Source organism: Monodelphis domestica, chromosome 5 (assembly GCF_027887165.1).
Source record: "Monodelphis domestica isolate mMonDom1 chromosome 5, mMonDom1.pri, whole genome shotgun sequence".
In the NCBI taxonomy this organism is placed as follows: domain Eukaryota; kingdom Metazoa; phylum Chordata; class Mammalia; order Didelphimorphia; family Didelphidae; genus Monodelphis; species Monodelphis domestica.
In genome coordinates this window covers 133,363,818-133,381,067 of record NC_077231.1, presented here as the reverse complement: position 1 = coordinate 133,381,067, position 17,250 = coordinate 133,363,818, and the positions used below count along the sequence as shown (strand labels likewise).

The 17,250-nt window shown below is 35.3% G+C and overlaps 1 protein-coding gene and 1 long non-coding RNA gene across 2 annotated transcripts in view; both read right to left on the bottom strand.

Annotated features, from left to right (window-relative positions):
- Positions 1 to 11,859, bottom strand: part of ETNK1 (ethanolamine kinase 1) — a 53,124-nt gene extending 41,265 nt beyond the window's left edge. The window contains exon 1 of the mRNA XM_016425867.2: positions 11,359 to 11,859. Within this exon, the coding sequence (XP_016281353.2) occupies positions 11,359 to 11,514 (156 nt within the window). The 5' untranslated portion in view covers positions 11,515 to 11,859. The remainder of the gene's footprint in view (positions 1 to 11,358) is intronic.
- LOC130454566 (uncharacterized) lies at positions 1,204 to 11,348 on the bottom strand. Its single transcript, XR_008912211.1, has 2 exons — positions 9,978 to 11,348; positions 1,204 to 8,839 (listed from the first exon to the last, which is right to left on the bottom strand). It is a non-coding gene; the product is annotated as an uncharacterized LOC130454566 (long non-coding RNA).
- Positions 11,860 to 17,250: the final 5,391 nt, after the last annotated feature.

The window sequence follows — 17,250 nt, the reverse complement described above, 5'->3', positions numbered from 1 at the left end:
AACTAAAGTTCAAACAGACTGAGAAAAAGAAAAACCAGATATAGAAGACCTGAGAAGGAAACCATGAAGAATCAATACCGATTTGCCCTACTATGTGGTAGGCTGCAAGGGTACAAATATCAAATGAAAATAGTGCCTGCCCTTGAGGAGCTGATATATGTTCAGGGATTAGCAAAAACACAAAATTAAGGCAATATAGTAGGGAAAAGGAGAAAAATTCTAACAAGTGAAAAAATCAGGAAAAGTCTCTTAAAGAAGTAACACCTGAACTGAGATTTAAAGGCGGTTACTAGAGGTTCCAAAAGATAGAAATAGGGGGAACAACCTATGTATATGGGAGGCAGGGAAGGGGGAGAGAGACACCGACACATTAAATGCTAAACAAAGGATAGTCAATGAAGTTTCTTGAACACAATGACAAGTATTTTAGTTCTATCAATTATGAAGTACTATAGAAGACAGACTAGAAAAGAGAATAAATTCAAAGAGTCTAATTAGGAAGCTATAGCAACAGTCCAGTCTAGAGGAAAGGTAACAAGGATCTACATTATGGCAACTGTGGTAAGAGGAATGCAAGAAATGCTTACAAAGTGAAATACACAATACTTGGCATCTGGTAATATCGACAAGGTAAGTAGTAAAAGGAAAGGAGTTAAACCACATAAACTATTTGTGACAGCAGTTCTCCATGTTTTCTGTTATCAGTAACAATATGGATTGAAGAAGATCTCAATATGACAAAACTGATAATTTTTCAGTAACCCAAACAGAATGAGACTGGGCTTATTCAAGCTACCTATATATGGCATGTAATATAGGATCCTTTCCCTCCTAGAAGAAAAGGTAAAGGGATTCTAAGTATAAATCTCCATTATCAAGGATAACAAAATATTCCTTTGTTTGAAAAATGGAAGAGATTCAATGTAAAAAAGAAAAAAATACAATTCTGAAGATGTATTAGAGAATAAGTTATTTATGTAGATTTAAAGGTTTGCCAAGATCTTACATGTTATCTCATTTAATCTTGAAAAACGTTAAGCAGATGCTATTATTATCATCTCCATTTTGCAGATGAGTAAACTGAGGCACAGGAACATTAAGTGCTAGTAATTGGGGCAGAATTTGAACCTCAGATCATCCTGACTCCAAGTTCATTATTCTATTCACTGTTGCCACTTAATTTCTAACTAATGGTTTGTGTACAAAGGCTGGAATACAGAAGAATGCCACACAGAAAACAAATGAAAGAAAAAATATTACTAACTACACAAACCAAGAAACAAACATGAGGTTATTTCCAAAGGAGCTAAAAATTCCAAGAAAAAAACTACCTACCCCTCCAAAGAATTATCTCCTGGTACTTTCAAGTGAGAAAAAATTTTAGTCAAGGGAAGAAGAAAGAAAAGCAACTGTAGTTGGATAAATACAGAATAAACAGAAAGAGGAGGAAAGCACTAGAATTAAGAGGTTTGGGGAAGACTTTTAAGTCTTTTTTAAGACTTTTAAGTAAAAGATAGGGTTTTAGTTGGGACTTAAGGGGAGTTAGGAAAGTTAGTAGACAATATGGAGGAGGGAAGAGCATGTCAAGCATGGAAGACAGCCATAGAAAATGCCTTGACATGAGAGATGGGAGCATCTTGTTTGTGGAACAACCAGGAGGTCAATATTCCTGGATCAAAGTACCTGGCTAGTAAGTAAAATATAATATGAATGGAAAGACACCTTCACAAAAACTGACTACACATTACAGCCTGAAAACTTCACAACCAAATTCATATGGGCAGAAATATTAAATCCACCCTTTTCAGATTATAATGGAATAAATTCAATAAAGGGTCTTGGAAGCATATATTAAAATTTTAAGTAGAAATTAATCTCATGCTAAAGAATAAATGGGTCAAAGAACAAATCATAGAAAAGTCAATTTCATTTAAGAGATTGACAACATTCCAAATTTTTTAAGATGTAATTAAAGCACTATTTAGGGGAAATTTTATATCTCTAAACATGTACATCAATAAAAGAAAGATCAACAAACTAGGCATGAAGCTTAAAAAAAGAACAAGTTAAAATTACCAAATTAAATTCCAAAATGGAAATCTTGTAAATCAAAGGAGAGATTAATAAAATTGAATATAAAAAAATTGAAAGAATAAAACTAAAAGGGGAAGCTAGATGACTCAGTGGATTGAGAACCAGCCCTAGAGATGGGAGGTTCTAGGTTCAAATCTAGCCTCAGACACTTCCCAGCTGTGTGACCCTGGGCAAGTCACTTGACCAGTCCTTACCACTCTTCTGCCTTGGAACCAATTGGTTCCAAGAAGGAAGCTAAGGGTTTAAAAAAAAAAGAATAAAACTAAAGAGTTGGGTTGTTGTTGATTTGGGGTTTTTTTTGGAGAGGGAAGGTAGATAAAACATTGGTTCATTTGATTTTTAAAAAGGAAGACAAATTAACCAGTATCAAAAATGGAAAGGGTGAACATTATCATTTAAGAAGTTGAAATTAAAGCAATTATTAGGAGTTATTTTGCCCAATGATATACAGTAAAACTGACAATTTAAGTGAAATGGATGAATATTTACAAAAATATAAATTACTCAGATTAACAGAAATACGTAATCCTCAAATCTTAGAAAAATAAACTGAATAAGCCATCAATGAACTCTGTAAGAAATCACCAGGACCAGATGGAATTTTTCACAAGTGAACTCTGCCAAACATTAAAGGAACAATCTATTGAAAAAACTGGTGAAGGAGTTACCAAATTCCTTTTATGACACAAATATGGTTTTAATACCTAAACCAGAAAGAACAAAAACAGAGAAAAAAAAACACAATTTTTTAATGAAATACTGATGCTAAGTAAACAAATAAATAAACACTAGCAAGAATATCATAGAAATATATCACAAATATCCTATACTATGACCAAATGGGATTTATGCAGGGCTGTTTCCATATTAGGAAAATTAGGTGGCTCAGTGGATAGAATGCCAGGCCTAGAGTAAGTTAGACTTGCTGAGTTCAGATCGGATCTCAGATACTAACTAGCTGTGTGGCCCTGGGCAAGTCACTTAAGCCCTGTTTGCTTCAGTTTCTTTATATGTAAAATGAGATGGAGAAGGAAGGGGCAAACCACTCCAGTAACTTTGCCAAGAAAATCCCAAATGGGGTCAACAAAGAGTCAAGACATGTCTGAAATGACTGACCACAACAAAATCAGCAAAATTGACTATATAACAAAAGTCATACAATTCTATCAATAGAAACAACAGTCTTTTGACAAAATAGAATAATCATTTCTATTAAAAAAATACCAGAAAGCACTTTTCTTAAAAATGATTAGTAGTATCTAAAAAAACAAAAACAACTTTCCCAATAAGATCAGTGATTTGGAAGAAAGTACTTTCCTTTTCACCACCATTATTCAATATTGTATAAGAAATGCTAGCTACAGCAATAAGAAAAAAAATAGCGGAATAAAAATAGGCAATCAAGAAAACTATCACTCTCTGTAGATGGTATTCTCAGAGAATTCTAGAGAATCAACTAAAAAAATCATTGAAATAATTAATAATTTTAGCAAAGTTGCAGAATATATAATAAACCCACATAAATCATCAGCATATCTATATGCTTCTCATAAAACCTATTAAGAAGACTAATAACAAATAAGCCTAAAACTAAAAACAAATAAGACAATATAAAATACTTAGGAGTCTACCTGCCAGGACAAACCTAAAGACAATATAAACAAACAGGCAGTTTTCAGAAGAAAGCAAATCAATAAAAAAATAAAAAAGGCTTTAATAACTATTAGAGAAATGCAAATTAAAGCAACTCTGAGATACCACCACCTAATTACCTAATCAAGATTGACTAACATGAGAGAAAAGGAAATGACAAATGCTGATTGGGACAAGGAAAAATTGATACACTAATGCGCTGCGAGTTGTGAACTGGCCAAACCATTCTGATGAAAAGTACTGAAGTCAGCAGTCAAGAAATCAATAACAAGAAGATACTGTAGGTAGAAAGAAACTAAACACCAAACACATCATCAAAATAAAAATCAAAAGTGAATGTAACAAAATTACAAAGATCAAGGACTGGACTGCAAAGATATGAGATATCCCCACACATACCCCATCTGTTTCTGATGGTAGGAAAATCACCGGTATTACACATTGCAAATATTTTCTGTCTTTTTCAGTGTTTTGATCAATATTGACTTGTTTCCTTCTCTTAAAAGGTCTATTTGTAAGCTGGGAAGAAACACTTGGGATAACTATGATGATCAAAGAAACAGAAGTCATCAACTAAATTTATTTTTTACAACTCATTTTAAAAAGCACACAAAAATGGAGAAAAAACCTACTTGTACAAAAATATTTATAGCTGTTCTTTTGGTAGTGGCAAAGAAGTGAAAATTGAAGGGATATTCATTGGGGAATGGCTGAATAAATTGTGTTATATGATGGTGATGGAATACTATTATGCTGAGGAATGAACAGAATGATTTCAGAATGAGCTGGAAAAATCTACATGAACTGATGCAGAGTTAAATAAGCAGAACCAGGAAAAAATCATATATAGTAACAGCAAAATATTGTAGAACTGTGATAGACTTAGCTACTCTCAGCATAAAATGATCCAAGGCAAGTTTGAGGGACTTGGGACAAAGAATGTTGCTAACCACCTCCAGAAAAAGAACTCTCAGAATGCAGATGAAAGCATATGACTTTTCAATTGTTTGAGTTTATGTTTTGTTTTTTTAATATTACTTACAAAAATGAATGTAAAAAATAATTTAAAAAATATTTTAAAAAAAGGAAATACACAAAAAGGTCCTCCACTCAATGAAGAGGTAAAAGTTGAATAGCAGTATGTTTAGTGTAGATTATAGAAGGGATTTCCTGTTCATGTCTTTAGAGACTGTTTTCTAATAATAATTAGCTTAATCAAAACATGTCTTCATCTCTTCTTTTTCTTCTGGTCCAGAAAAAAATAATGGCTTTTGTCTCATTGAAGAATTTCACACATAAGATGAAAGCTTGTTGGTGATGATACCAATATAAAATTTTATTCAAGTATGGCTTGGCCTAGAGGACTTGAGATTTTTTCCTGTTAATAGATTCTGTAACAATTTGCATAAGATTCAGCAAGAATGAAAGAATAACTTAATGGACAGTCTGATGGAAATGCCATTCTTCCTTGGTATCTGTGCATGTCCCTACCATGTTAGACAGATTCTCTGTGGAGAATTTATGAGAGGATATGCACAAGAAGCAAGGATGCATTTATTTTTTTTTAAAGGAAGAAGGGTAATCTGCTAGTAATTTAATTAGACTTGTTTTGTGTTTACTTCTAGGGTTGTGATCACACCATCACAAATGCTCAGTTTCAAGTAAAATTTTAGTTCAAGGAATTTCTTTTTCTAGGCTTCAGTCATATTTTGTATTTGTTCTGCTAAAAGTTTACATGTTATTATGAGACCTTGGGCTATCAATGTTATGTATTGCACAAGAATAGCATAATAGATCAGTTATGTGGGAATACAATGAAGAATCACACATTTGCCATAAAAAAATAAACTTGCTCTTTGATCATTTTAGCATCTTAAACCTAAAAGGGATCTTGGAGATTATCCAGCTCCCACAATTCACTTTACAGATAAGGAAATGGGTCAACTTATCACAAATCACACAGCTAACATTAGTAGCTGAAGCACAGCTATAACCTAAGCCTCCTAGCTCTTTAGTTGAAGATTCTTTCCATTACACATCCCATTACCTCCCCACTCATTAAAACATCTATCATTTTTTAAATCCTCACACCACGGTTCACAAAAATTAAAGGCTCATACTGGCATTTCAGTTAACAATTCTCTACAGGCAAGTAGTATCTCCATAGTTACCAATCAATTCAGTAATGCAGCAGGAAACTAAACCAATGAATAAAAGACTTCTTATACCCCGTTCCTATCAAGTGACTATAGCTCCTCTCTCCAACTTCAAAAATTTTCTCTAGTAGTTACTTGAGATAATCTTTGTTTAGTAATTAATCAATTAATAAAAATGACACATAGATCTAATATTTAGATTTCCATCTTTCTAACATCTCTCTGCCAATACTGCCACCACTCTTGTGCAGGTCCCCTTCACCTAACTCTTGGATTATTGCAATAGCTGACTAGTGGTTCTGCCTGCCTAAAGTCTTTCCCCACTACAAGCCATCCTCCACTAAGATACTAAAATGATATTCCTAAAGTACAAGTTTAATCATGTCACCACCTTCCTAAAATTGCCTCCAGGATCAGATACAAAAAAAAAAAAAACTCTTTGGCATTCAAAGTCCTTCCCTTACTCACCAACAGATATTCTTTGGCTCGGACACTGCATCCTAGTTGTTCTACAAATAAGATGTTATCATCTCTCAGAAATTTTCTCTGGCTGTCCCTCCATGCCTGAAATTCTAGTATCTTCCTTCTGTTAATTATTTCCACAGCTTGCTTTGTATGTTTATTTTCATGCTGTTTCTCCTCTCCCACCTTAGATGGTAAACTCCTTTAGAACAAAGGCTGTTCTTTTGCCTTTTTGCATCCCTAGCACTTAGCACAGTGCCTGGCACACAGAAGGTACTGAATAAATGCTTACTGGGTAATTATTTGTGGTATTTATATGTTTATGTAGGGATAAGACATATAAAATCTGTATATATTTACTTCAAAGACATCTTTCTGAATTTGACTGAGACATTTTCCACATTCAACAGCCCACTTCAGTGATTATCTTAAAAATATATGTATATTACTTTTGAGCAAATTATATAGATTTCTTATGATTTCCAATATGCTCCTAAATACTAATACTTCCCAAACCTTTTTATGTAAGAAACAGACAAAAACAAAAAAAGAGGAAAGGGAAAGAAAAGCCTTTCTCTGTCATTCAATATTAAAGGATCTTTATAAATGAAATTCAGTTCTACAGACCCAAAAGTATCAAAATACAGAGGTATGCGCCCAGGTCATATGTGTCTGTGTGTGTGTGTGTGTGTGTGTGTGTGTGTGTGTGTGTGTGTATATATGAATGTATATAAAGGATATGACCAATGGCTCTTTAAATCTCAATCTTCTCCCAAATTACTATTCTACTTATAAAAACTTATTTTGCATATAAATTTTCAGGAACTTCCATTACTATAAAATGATTTTATCTTTTGAATAACATCGTATTTATATAGCACTTTAAAGTTTACAAAGTTCTTGCTTCCTAACAACCTATCAAGTTTAAGTCACAAAGCTGCTAAATGTCAAAACAAAAACTTGAACCCAGATGTAGTTTTCCATTCCCCCCCCCAAAAAAAAAGTGAAAAAAGGATACTAACATACAACACAAAAGACTATCTAATGCATTAGGAATGTATAACTAAGGGATATTGGTTCTCCATTAAGGTCTAATAAAATGAGTTACATCAAGAGATGCAACTGGGTTTTAAAAAAAAAAAGTCTTTAATACTATATTGGGGAAAATATAGATCCAGGAACATGGCAACAAAGCCAATTTATTTTTATAAGATTAGGTTGTTTAAATTCTTTGCTTTTTGTTCTGTTAATCTGAGCATCTTATATTTTTATAAAGTCATCCATTTCAGTTGGTTTATTGGCATACAGTTGGATAAAATAGCTTCTAATATTTTCTTTTACTTCTTATTTGTTGCAAATGTGCCATTTTCGTTTTTGATACTAATAATCTGCTTTTCCTCTTAAAAAAAAAAAAGATTTATGAATGACCCATTTTTTTAAAACCAGTTTCTAGTCTTATTGATTCTTGCTTTTTTGTTTTCAATTTTGTTGTTCTAATTTATCAGATATTCTATTTTAGGTTTTGAGTTAAATATTATTTTGAGTGTTTTCTAAACTCACTGGTCTGTTTACTTAGACTAAATCTTACCTAACCCATAATTGGTATGGGGTGGGGAGGGGACCAGTAATGCTAGCTCCATTGCAACAATGTTCAAAACTCACCCAATAGGCAACATAATATGCCATTTAGGGGACATTAAGCCATCTAGGGAAATCAAGTTTGAGTCAAGAAGACCTACCATAAATTCAAGTCCCACAGACTGCACAAATTAGTAGCAGTGTTAATACTGACAAGTCACTTAATTTCTTATTACCTCAAACAAATAAGGCTACAAATTACAGAGAAATTAAAATCAGCAGGAAAGATGAGACAAAAAAAAAGGCAGACTGATAGTCATGGGACTCCATTAAACTAGATAGGTCCACTTTTCATTTTGAGAGATTAGCTAAAAGCCAGAGGTAGTGTTGGGGTTTAGTTTTGATGTCAAAATAACTATGATAAAATTCCATAGTAATCAGGAAAACACAGTAGTCTTTTTACTTAGTAAAATGATTATCTTCCAAAGTATTTCATGTTGTGTTTATAAAATCTAATGTGTTTCCAAAACAATGACATATGAAAGTTTGTCTAGCGGTGTGGTAAAAGTCTGTTCATAGTAAATTTATCATGTCTTGAATGTTATCTTTTTACATGGACAAAAGGCTCAATATGATAAATATAATTGCACTTGCTGGTGTTTATCCACTAGTCTTTGAAGACTTAAATCTTAATACTTATAGTAGCATATTGTCACTCTGCTGGGAGCTTGCACAATGATGAATTGATGAAAGGTCAGCAACAGTATCCCACATGACATTCTGAGAAACCTTAGTACTGCAACAAGGAGAATTCCAAACCATAAAATACAAGTTGGCTGATAGTGAGAGGAACAATTTATTTTGTGTTCGATATATAACAATTCTGCACAAATGACCTATAAACGAGAAAGAAGTTACCAGAATAGGAATTAAATCATAAAAATTGTATTTACATTATTCATTCAGAAATCAAAGTGGTCCCCCCCCAAAATGAGAGGAATTAAATGACAAAACAATTTCCAAAAGTTTTGGAATTTCAATACATTAACCTTTGATTTAGTAATACACCTGGTTTTCTTAGCATGTTTTGTTTTGTGTCTGACGTATTTTTTAATTAAATGAAATTAAAATTAATTGTTTTGAGAATTCCCCGATTCCCAATGAGATCACTAAAGAAACCCCAGAGTACCACAAAAGGAAAGAAGGTAATAAGTAAGCATTTATTTAAGCCTTGATATGTTTTGGGTATGTGTTGTGCTTTAGAAGAAAGTCAAAGTAGTTAAAACCAGATCTATACAACTATGATGGACAAATAATGAATGGTTAGTCACTGGCAAAAAAGTAATGTTTCTTTGATCCAGGTTTTGCTTACTCTTGAGGAAGTTTCAGAATTCCTCTCAAATTTAAATTAAAAACCCTTCTTATATGAAAGGACTGCAAGCACCTGCCTTCCTTTTGCTACATGTTTTCTGAATTCTAATGACACTTTTATAATCACTTATACATTCAATGAATTCCAAAATGCATTAGTTATTGTTGAATACACCTTTAGGAACTTCTCTACTAGACTATAAACTCCTTGAAGGCAAGAAATTGATGGAACATTATACCTAAAATAATGAGGCCTATACCTACATAATAAGGACCAGAAAGATGAAGTTTGAAATACCTTAATTGGAACTACATCATTATTTTCAAGTATAGTACTTGAAAGGCTTTCATGTTAAATCAATCTATATATAAAGTTTATATATCAGCTTATTTAAAACAAATATCAGAATAATGCTATCCTGAATTGGTAAAATTAAGAAGGACAGCAGTGGATTTCCTCCCCTCCCCCCAACTTGAGATATTCTAAAAGTTGTTGAGGATATTTAGAAGAGATTCTTGGTTTAAGATGTAATTAGGCCTAGATGGTCCATGTTCTTTTTAATTCCAGATTTTTCTCCAATTCTGCATAACCAAGACCAAGCAACAAGAAATAAGTCTCAAAAAATGCTGGATGCTCTTGTTTGTTTCTTTATCTGTGCTTACTTTATTCCATAGTCATGCTCATCTATGATACACAGCGTCTATGATGTTCATATATTGGAGCAAATCCCAGTCCAGAATTTTCAATCCCTGAAGTCAGTAATTAAAGGTTAAGGTGCTTTCATTTATTATCCACACCAAAATTTACTGAATGTTTACAGTAATACACTGGAAAGACAACAATTTCGATTAGATTAGATTATCTGTATGATACTAAAATTATGTTAACCATGTATAAACCCTGCCCCCATACTCATTTGCAATTTTAAAAATAATTTCCTTAACTACGAAGAAATAATGTGATCATTTAACAAAAATTCCAGGGACTCAGGAGAGTCGTGTTGGGCACTTATTGTGCAGTAAACTTCAGTCTGCCACACTTCATTAGACTTAAAAATTTTGTCTGGTATTTTGTTGCAAGAAATGGAAGGGTTCAGCAGCTAAAGACTTTCAGCTCTCCTCAATATGAGCCTGTTACTATTGTAGGACTTAACTGTACAAATACCAAATGTTCTTATAATTTAAAAAGTAATATTTGTTTTTGTTTATCATAGTCTCATAAACCTGGACCTTAAAAATGAATCGTCGATTAAAGAAATACCAAGTTGGAGAAATGATTCTGAAATTTAGTGTTCATTTATATAGCCTCGAGGTTTACAAAATGGAGTTTTAAAAAGTCAATATGTATTCAATCATCCTTAACAAGCTATTATTCATATTACCAACAAATTTGGAAAATTTATACCAAACCAAAATGATAGAAAATCTTTAGTGCTATGCATAAGGACCCAACCTAACTAGTTATTACCATAAAGTGAAGCAGGTACACACCCCCTTCCAACGGGACACTTGGAACACAGGTCAAGAAAAGAATGGAATGAAGCATCAGATGCAGCAAGCAGAAGGGGTGGGGGCGACAAGGGGAAAAGGGTCGAGAGAATTAATTAAATACCATAGCACTACTCCTAGATGAGGTGTCTTCCGGGGGAAGGGAGAGTATTAAGAGCTACAAGCCAGGAGACTGAAATGGACTGAAACAATTAAGGACAGAAAACTCCTAGGTGGCTGGGGGCGGAGGGTTGAGGATTAGGGGAGAATATTATTTACTCAACAGCACTGGAGAAACGTTAAATTTGTGTTTCTCCTCTACAAGCCATTGGGGGAGGGGAGCTTCAGGCAAAGCCACTTCCTAGATGTTAAAGGGGGAGGGGGAGAATTACAACTCTGGTCGGAATAAACCTTGGGGTTTATTTCCCAAGGGACAGGAGGGCAAGGGGATTTCTGAGTATAGGTAAAGACGGTTTGGTCACCTGAAGCGAAAAGGGGCGAGAGAGAGGGGAGGGTGGGCGGAAAGGGGTTCCTGGAGGCCCAGGATGGGCGTTACCTGCAGGGTCACCTCCTGGGGGTCCCAGTGCGGCCGCAGGTGTCGGAGGAGACTCAGGGCCCCCTCCCGGCAGCGCTGCTCCTCCTGCTCCTGTACAGTGACATTCAGCTTCGGGACCTCAGGGGATCCGGGGGGGACGTGGATGTAGTTGGCCATGGCCCAGGCGGCGGCTGAGACGACCACTACGACTACGGCAACCGCGACGAGGGCAGCGGGGGCCGACAGGCTGAAGCCGGGTGGCGCTCGGGGCTGAGGAGGGCGGCGGGCGGTAGGCGCGCGAGGGGCGGGTGAGCGGTCGCAAGGTAGCGGTTGAAGCCTGCCTCGCGGCGCTGGGGAAGGGGGCAATAACGGGGGGAGGGAGGGTCTCGACTACAGCTGGAACAAGCAGGGGCGGGTAGAGCTCGCTGGGAAAATTCCACTTCGCTGCGCTCTACTGCCGGCGGCCCCGGTGCATGCCGGGACTGGCCTGACTCTTGCGTCACGGGCGGGGGTGGGGTCCGCGCCTCGCGTCACTAGTCGAGGCCGTACTCGGGCTCGCGGCTGTGATTACTGGGCACTGGGTGAGGCTCATCGTCGGGGGCGGTGGCATTCACGTGTGTCAGTGCTACCGTTACCCCCACTTTGGCTGGACGCCAGCCTCGAAGAAGCGGCTGAGGCTTGTAGGTAGGCCTGCCAAGTCTCCTTAGCTTTAGAGGCCCTTTAAGGCAGAGGCCTAGAAACTTTGCTAAGGGTTACGAAGCCTCCAATGTGCGCCTTGAGGGATCCTAGATTGTCAGAACTGAAAGCGAAAATGTGCTGATAAACGTTTAACAATCAGCTCTCCGGAAAAGAAAGGTTCATGCCACAGCCTTTTAAGAGCAAACAAGACAATAAATCGAGCCCTGATGTGTAGATGTTTTATATCTTTTGAGGTGCTTGCATTGAGAACTTTAACCACCAGCTCTCCAGAAGTTGAAATGATCCAGCTGCCGCACACCATTGGACATAGATCATTAATTATCTAGTCCAAGCCCCCTGATTTTATAGGTGAGGAAAGAGGTCCAGGAAGTGAAATCACTTGCCCTCCAAGGTTACCCTAATAGTTAATAATAAATGGAATTCATTTTCATCCATAAAATGAAGTTGTTGGACTATATGATATCTATCAAAGGTCCCTTTCCAGTTCTCACATCCTGTGATTCAAGGGTTCAAGGGTCTGCTGACTCCAAATCCAGTAATCTCACCTTTGCACCACAGTGGCTTCTTTGACTTATTTGCCTTATACTCAAAACAACTATATCAAGAAAAACTAAAGTGATTACATTTTCATCCGTGTTCCAAGAATAGTACTGCTAGGTTGTAAACCTCAGGTACCTGTAGTGAAAAGAAAAAAAAGGCCTGCACTTGGAGCCTTGGTGTCTCTCTTTGCTGTTTCCTTGAACTATCAATTAAGTATTTATTTTGTTTACTCTGTACCAAATGATTACTTATAAGCTCTTAGGATACAAACAAAAAAGTGAAACACCCTCAATAAGATTCCATTCCAGTGGGGTAGACAGCAGGGACATACTGTATAAAGTGATCTGCAGATTAAATAGCAAAAGGAAGAGGGTAGTTTTGGGATGGAGGACATAAGCAGTGGTAAACATAAGGAAAGGAGGCTTCCTTAGAAGGTGAGTTTTTAAGGAAGGCAAAGATTCCAGGAAGTGAAGATGAGAAAAGAAAGCATTCATGGCATAGGGGAAGCCAGTACAAAGGTACAGAGACTGTGTACAGTTGTATGTGAAAAAACAGCAATTAGCCCACGATGGTTAGATTGTAGTACCTGAAAGGGAGGATTGAAAAAGTAGGACAGGTCTAGGTTGTAAAGAACCTTTAAATAACCTGAGTTTACATTTGATCCTAGAAGCCACCAATGTTCATTTCAAGTCAAATCAACAAGCATTTTATTAAATGTCAGTGTTGTGCCAAGCACTGTGCTAAGTACTGGGGGTGCAAAGAGACAAAAAGGGATTCAAAGTTTATATATCCAAAGACCAAAAAAAAAAAAAGAAATAAAGAAAGAAAAAGGAATCCACAGGCTAAAGGAGAAGATAACATGCAAACATCAATGTACAAATCAGATGCATACAGAATAAATTGGAGATAATCTCAAAGGGAAAACACTAAGATAAAACTGAACTGAGAAAAAATGCTTTTTGCAGAAGGTAGAACTTTAGCTGAAACTTGAAAGAAACTAGGAAATAGAGACAGGGAGATAGCATTCCAGTCACAGGAGGCAGAAAAGGAAACCAGTGGTACTGGATCACAGAGTACTGGGAAGAGGAATAAAGTATAAAAAAGGCACCAGGAAAAAAGGACTAAGAGGCCATGTTATGAGGGACTTTAAAGCCCAAACAATTTTGTTATAACTTGATTAGATCTGTGATTTAGACGAATCACTGGCTTCTGAGTTTAAAGGGAGAAGAGACTTGAATCGGAGAAAACAAATTTCCAGGTACAAATAAGGACCTGAATTAACTAAAGTGTTGACTTTGTGGGGGAAGAGATATTTGTGATCAATTGTGGAGACAGAAACAAAATTTGAAAATCTATTTGAGACATAGAATGAGAGTATGAAGTGTAGCTAGGTGGCTCAGTATATTGAGCAGCAGGCCTGGAGTATGGAAGACAGGTTAAAATCTGGCCTCAGGCACTTCCTAGCTATGTGATCCTAGGCAAGGCAGTTAACACCATCTACCGAACTTGTGTCCTTCTGTCTTAGAGTTGTAAAGCAGGAAAAAAAATTGAAAAAAAAAAAGAAAAAAGAACCTTGTAGTACCCAAACTTGAGAGGATTGTTGTCAAGAAATTGTAAATTCCAAAGCCCCATGTAAGTATCAGCTATTATTGCCAAAATTATGTTTAGGGCAAACTTAAACAAGGTTATTTTTAATTAGCATCATAAAAATGTCTAAATTTATCCTATTAATAATTTTGATAACATAATTTGAGGGTCAGCTTCTAATAGACCATATTTTTCATTAACCAATGTAGGGCAAATAAGAAAAGAGAGAGAACAAGGCAAAGTGAGAAAAAGAAAGGTCTCTCTGATATGCTTGGCTTGGTAAATAGATTGTGGTGACTAGCCTTTGTGTAACTTGCAATTTATTGACAGGTGGTGTAGGCAGCCAGAGAGCTCAGGCCTGAGGTCAATATTGTGTTACTGAATTTTATAAGGATTCCTTTTAGTGTTGTGTTAATGAAGGCTCACTATAGCAATTGTTTCCACAAGCTACCTGGGCCGGGGGAGGGGACAGAAGTTAAACATTCAAGCATTTGTTAAGGCATACAGTACTTTAATCATTTTTATAAGAGAATATGGGTATACCTAATCCCTGCCCAGTAATGAAGTCTTGTAATTTGGAAATTATATCCCCCAGAGTTCTATACAAGTATTCAAAGCATTCAGGAGATGACGATGTCACCTAGAAAGTTTCCCAGGAGACCAAGTGTGAGAAACACAAAAATTAAAGGGAAAAAAAAAGGAATGAGAAGTGAGGAAAAGGATGAAGAGAAGAAATGAGGCCAGAGAGCCAATGGATTGCCTCTGGGTCATATTTTATTCCACCTATTTTTATAAACATAGAGACTTTTCCTCTGATTCTCCCAATACTAGACTTTTAGTGCAATGCTACTGCAGCACGCCATTAAGACTCTCTCATTCCTGCCAATTATAGACTTTTGACTTGTAGTTGTACTCTCATGGTCCCTATAGACCTCACTTTTTCCATGCCAAGAAGCAGCAGCTAAGATAACAGAGACAACTCAACAGCCAGATGGCATCTTTGGTGATTTTCTACTAGGCATTTTCCCCTAGTGTTTTTATTTTTATTATTTTTAAATTTTGTTTATTAATTTATTTTGTCCATTTCCTCCCTCTACTCCCCACACCATAGAAAGCAACATGTAGCAAAATATATGTTATATCTTTCATATTGCTATTTCTTAGTTAATTCTCTGGATGTGAGCATTGATGAGTTATTTTTCAAATATTAATTAAATCTGTAGCTATATATAATGTTCTTTTGGTTCTACTTATTTCACCCTTCAATATATTACATAGTTCTTTTCAAGTATTTAAAAAAATTAATCTGTTCATTGTTTCTTACAGCACAGTAATAGTTGATCACAATTATATAACACGATTTGTTTAGCCATTTCATTACCCAATTGATGGGCATTCCCTTAATTTCTAATTCTTTACCACCACAAAGAGAACTCTTATAAATATTTTGGAACATATAGGTTCTTTTCCTTTTTTCTTGATCTCCTTTGGAAATAGACCCAGCAATTGGAATCCTGGGTCTATGGATATACACAATTTTATAGCTCTCTGGGCATAATTCTAAATTGCTCTCCAAAATGGTTAGATCAGTTCACAGTTATCCCAACAGTGTATTAGTGTCCCCACTTTTCCCACATCCCCTCCAACAGTTTTCATTTTTGTGTTTTTCTAATAAGTATACATATACAATGATTTTTTATATAACTATATATTGCTTTGATTTCTTCTTTATCTGAAAACTTTTCTTATCTTTTGCTTATTTATCAGTTGAAGGATGGATCTTATTCCGATACATTTGAAAAGTTCTCTCTATATTTTCAATATGAGACCTCTATCCAAGAAACTAAAAAAATTTTTTTCCCAATTTTCTGCTTTCCTTCTAATCTTGGCAACATTTGCTTTATTTGTACAAAATACAAAATTTTGTACAAAAAAATTTGCACAAGATTTGTACAAAATCAATTTAATGTACTTAAATTATCTATTTTACATCTTTTGTTTACTCATAAATTCCTCTCCTGTTCTTTATCTGATAGGTAATATGCTCCCCTTTCTTCCTTATGATATTTCCTTTTATAAATGGACCATTTATCCATATTAATCTCTGTATGGTATAAGATATTGGTATATACCTGTCTTTTGTTTACTGATAGATTCCTCTATCTATAAATCTGAAAAGTAATGTTCCCTGTTCTTCCTTATGATAGATCCTTTTATATTTAGGTCATGTATCCATTTTAACCTTATCTTGGCATAATATTTTGGTGTATACCTAGTTTCTGCCAAACTACTTTCCAATTGTCCCAGTGATTTTTACCAAATAGTGAGTTCTTATCCCAATAGTATTTGTTAAATATAGGGTTATTATAATCTTTCTAAAAGGAAGTTTTAAAAATAAAATTATTAGTTATTTGTTTTTTACATTATAAAAAATTTGAGTTCCAAATTCTCTCCCTCCCTCCTTCCCTTCCCCCATCCACTGAAAAGGCAATAAATGTAATAGAAATTATTTATGCAAAATGATGCAAACATTTCCATATTAGCCATGTTGCCTTAAAAAAAGCAAGAAAAATAATATATATATATATATATATATATATATATATATATACTTTAGTCTAGATTCAGACTTTATCAGCTTTATTACTTGAGGTAAATAGCATTTTTCATCATAAGATCTTTAGAATTGCCTTATATCATTGTCTCAGAGTAGCTAAGTCTTTCACAGTTGATTATCATATAATATTATTGTTACTGTGTAAAATGGTCCTTACTTCTGCTTATTTTATTTTTCATCAGTTCAAATACATCTTTCACATACAGGTTTTTATAAAGCCATCCTGTTCATTATTTCTTTCAGCAGGCTAATACTCCATCAAATCATATACCCCAATTTGTTCAGCCATTCAGCAGCTGATGGGCATTCCCTAAATTTCCAATTCTTTGCCACCACAAAAATAGTAAATAGTTGTTCAGATATGCCCTGTTTCTTTTTCTTTGAGATACAGATACAGTAGCATTCCTGGGTTAAAGGGTATGCACAGTTTTATAGCCCTTTGAACATAGTTCCAAATTGTCCTTCAGAAT